This window comes from Trachymyrmex septentrionalis, unplaced genomic scaffold (genome assembly GCF_001594115.1).
Source record: "Trachymyrmex septentrionalis isolate Tsep2-gDNA-1 unplaced genomic scaffold, Tsep1.0 scaffold44, whole genome shotgun sequence".
Lineage (NCBI taxonomy): Eukaryota > Metazoa > Arthropoda > Insecta > Hymenoptera > Formicidae > Trachymyrmex > Trachymyrmex septentrionalis.
Window position 1 is genome coordinate 20,504 of NW_017305611.1, and position 4,023 is coordinate 24,526.

General features: G+C 27.1%; 1 protein-coding gene across 1 annotated transcript; it reads right to left on the reverse strand.

Moving 5' to 3' along the window:
* Positions 1-287: 287 nt before the first annotated feature.
* On the reverse strand, positions 288-1,552 carry LOC108751305 (serine protease 27-like). The gene is made up of 3 exons (XM_018491408.1): positions 1,433-1,552; positions 815-1,040; positions 288-615 (listed from the first exon to the last, which is right to left on the reverse strand). Exons 1-3 carry the CDS (start codon positions 1,550-1,552, stop codon positions 494-496), a joined length of 468 nt encoding a protein of 155 aa, XP_018346910.1. The 3' UTR covers positions 288-493.
* Positions 1,553-4,023: the final 2,471 nt, after the last annotated feature.

A 4,023-nucleotide genomic window follows, 5' to 3' on the forward strand; every position in this document is an offset into this window, starting at 1 on the left:
GTATAATTTATACCTTCTTGCAATTTGTTAATTTATTTTACATTCCAATATTCTATAAAAATCACAAATTATTATATAATAAATCAAGATTATCATATTATAAAATAGTAAATAAAAAAAATTTGCAAATGCTATAAAACGTCTTAATTAAGCAGACTTGTAATTTAATAACTAAACTGATAGTTAATTGTGTAAAACTTGATTTCGCTAAATACAATAAAAGATATTTTTTTGTAAAAATCTAATTCCTTTTGTAAGTCTAATTTTAATTATTGTTCATGTGGCCAGACATTATCTTCAATCCACGGAAGATAATGAGATGTTTATACTCTAGTATAAACATTGGGGATTTGGTCTTGTATGCAGCCTTTACCAGAGCTGATAATACCGATTACTTGAAAGAGACATTTGCTCTCAGGATAAATTTGCAGAGGACCACCAGAATATCCTTGGCACAAATCTTTAATATTATTGTGAGGATTGCCAGCACAGATCATACTCGTTGCAATACCATAAAAATTGGAAATTCAAAATCGTTGTATTCTACTGAACAGTATAGATTGTCTATTACATCCAGTTGAGTTTTTAACAATCGTTCGTTAAAAACATAAACATCTAAAGCATATAATTTAATTTAAATCGGTATTTCTATCTTATAAAAATCTTTTATACTAATAATAAAAAGCTCTTATTAAAAATCTCATAATACAGATTCTTACTAAATGTAGATGTCTAAAATTTTACGACTATTTCTTCAAACTCTATGATTGCGCAGTTTTCAAATTTTTGAACAAGAAATTATCGGATTACCTACCATCGAGACTAGCTTGCCAGCCAGTAATCCAAGCCTTTCGAGGCACAGTATCATATTGCTGATAAAGACAGGCAGGTCGTATGAATGTGTTAAATGTGATAGGGTTCATGAGCTCTATTAGACCTATGTCTGCATACATCGCGGGTGGTTTATAACCGGGATGTCTTATCGCATGTTTAATGGCAATAATAACGCCTTTCTGGTCCGTCAATCTATTTGTTCCTATTTATACGGCATTTGCAAGTCTGCAAAAATACAATATATAAGACTAACTTTCTTAATCAACTCCTTAAATAATTGTAAGATTAATCTTATAAATTTCTTGAAGATCTGCAATTACATACGTCATTTGCAATTAATAGGTTTAAAATATAAAAAATTAGTAACTCTGAAAATTCTATACTTTCTCATTCGAGATCTATAAAACATTATAGAATTAGTCTTAAAAAGTATTTTAAAATTTCGTGATTTTATCTAATCCACATTGTTGCATTCAATAGAATAACTAGACAGCTAAGAAAAAAAATGATTTTTTTTTTGTCAGAATTCGTAAAGTAAATCGAAAAAAATAACAGAAATTTACAGTATATTGTTTATGCAATGCGCAGCAGAAAGTACCCAGGTATGCGAAATCAGTGTGCCTCCGCAAAACGGAACGAACTCATCCTCGTCGGAATTGCGTTTACCTACGGCGACCATGTCCATGAGGAAACTCACCTTCTTGCGCCTCAATACCATCAGTCACTAAGCGATTCGCACCCTTGCAGGTATTAGTCACCGCATATCCGACGAATTAAGCTTGATTATTGTACCCATAATTTCTCTTGCATATTCCTCGCACTCTGAAATTTATTTAACGTGATTATTTTGATTATGTTAATATATAAAGATCTGTTGAATGTATGAAGAAAATTGAGTCAATCGCCATACAAACATCTAAGTGCCTGATCTGTTACATATATAAACATTTATATTTTTACAAACACCTATAAACATATATTTATAAACGTCTATATTAAATAAAAAAATAAATTAAATTAAATTTTTGCATTTTTATATCTATAAATTTTTTAATTCTATAAGTTCTTCTATATATAGTTACATTTACTTACTACCTTCTGATATCGTTTTCACTGAACTCTTAAAGGCTAATAGATCCCTTATTGATGATAAACATGAATTTAGAGGCCAATTATTTGAAGGAGCAGGAGTGCGAGATGTAGAATTATTATCTGGTGCTGATGTACTAAATACTGAAATATTAAGTACTGGTGTCAGATGTAGAATCATTATCTGGTGCTAATATGATAATATAATGGTGATACGTAAGATATTTGCGTAAGAAATTGTGAACTATTGTAGAAGATTGTGTACTATATCTTGTATTGGATTTAATAAGGTTCAAAAAGGGATTATTATTATTATTAAGTAAGTTATACAAATTACTATTACGAAAGATAACTGTATTGGATGCTCATGATGTAGAACCATTTGACAAGAATAAATTTTGATAAGAATAATTTTGTTGCTATTTGAAAATTCCAGAAAAGGATTGTGTTGAATATTGGGATTATTTATAAATCATTATTGTGATGAATATTGTTTAAGTTCTTTTTTTTCTTGAAAAGCTATTACCTAAAATATATGTAAAATAAAAAATTATATATATGTTTTTATAAACATACATATATACAATATAAGTATATAATTATATACATATATGTTATTTTGCATTTATATTATAATACGTAATGTAATATCTATTTACTTTCTAATTATTAATAAAATTAATATATTAATTTAATATATAAATTTTTATAATTTAAAGTTAAACAATATAAAAATTTTTAATTAAACTTTTTAAAATGAACGCAAATAATAGAATCAGAAAATTTAAAAAATCTTCTTTATGACAATACCGATATGATTATCAAATAAATATCCATTTAGGAATATGTACGGATTTTTTAGAGGATTTATAATAACGTTTACAACTGTGTAAACACCAATCACTATACTAACGCAGTAACAACACAAAATAATTCACAGGATCTGACAATAAGTAAAACTTGAAACAATATATTATTAATAATAGTTCTAAATTTTTCTTACCAGTGGATCGGGTAGAAATCATATCAGTGACTAGGAAGATTGCAATCAAACCGAAACGAAAATCCATCGCGCAGAAGGTCGTGTGAGTAGATATCAAGTATTCAAGGATGTTAAGACATTTGACGCCAGAGATATGCGCTTCTCTTCCACTTCTTCCTATTTTATAAAGAATGAAAGATGGTAACGATAAATAAAAAAAGTAGACAGAGAAGAAGATGAGAACAGGGTGTGTGGAAGATCAGGGTGGGGAACGATCATATATAGTACTCATCACTCAATCGAGTAAATAGACATTGTAATTTTTACAATAAATTTGATAAAACAAGTAGTAATCATTAACACTAAAAGTTTAAATTGTAACATTATCTCAACAGAGTTTTGTGAGGCTATTAAAATTATAAGATATATGCGGTTTAGAGTACACTTAACATAAAGTAATCTTGCAATATAAAATATAATTAAGTACATAATATATTTTGAATATGGATATTTCAGTATTTATCTATAAATTTGGCACGATTACATAAATTTATAATCAATGAATATCATTAAAAATTTAATTTTAATACTTAATGTTATAATATTTTGATTAATTATTAATCGCGGTAAAATCTCTTTAAAATAAATTTTAAACATTCAAAAAACTGAATTGTCTTTTTATAACTCTGGACCTACTCTTGCATCTACCATTTTTGTAAAATAAAAAAGAAAATAAAGGAAGGATAAATATAAAAATTGAGAATTTCCGATTCTCTGACGCAATCAATCGAAACAAACAAACTAATTAATGTGAAAATTAACAAGATAATGCAAGATTATGCAATATAAAAAAGGAAAGAAACAAACCAAACGGGTATTACTCATAATACACAAGGATATAAGTAATAATATACTTGCAATACTTACAAAAAAATGAATGAATAGATGAATGTATCTACATATATGAATAGTGTTGCGCGAAGAAATAAAAATCAAAATAAAAGAAACAGAAGTTATTTAATAATAAATAGATTAAATTTTAATCAAGACTTAATAAATTAAATAATTATTATTGTTACACAGACTCTCTCTCTCTCTCTCTCTCTCTCTCTCTATAT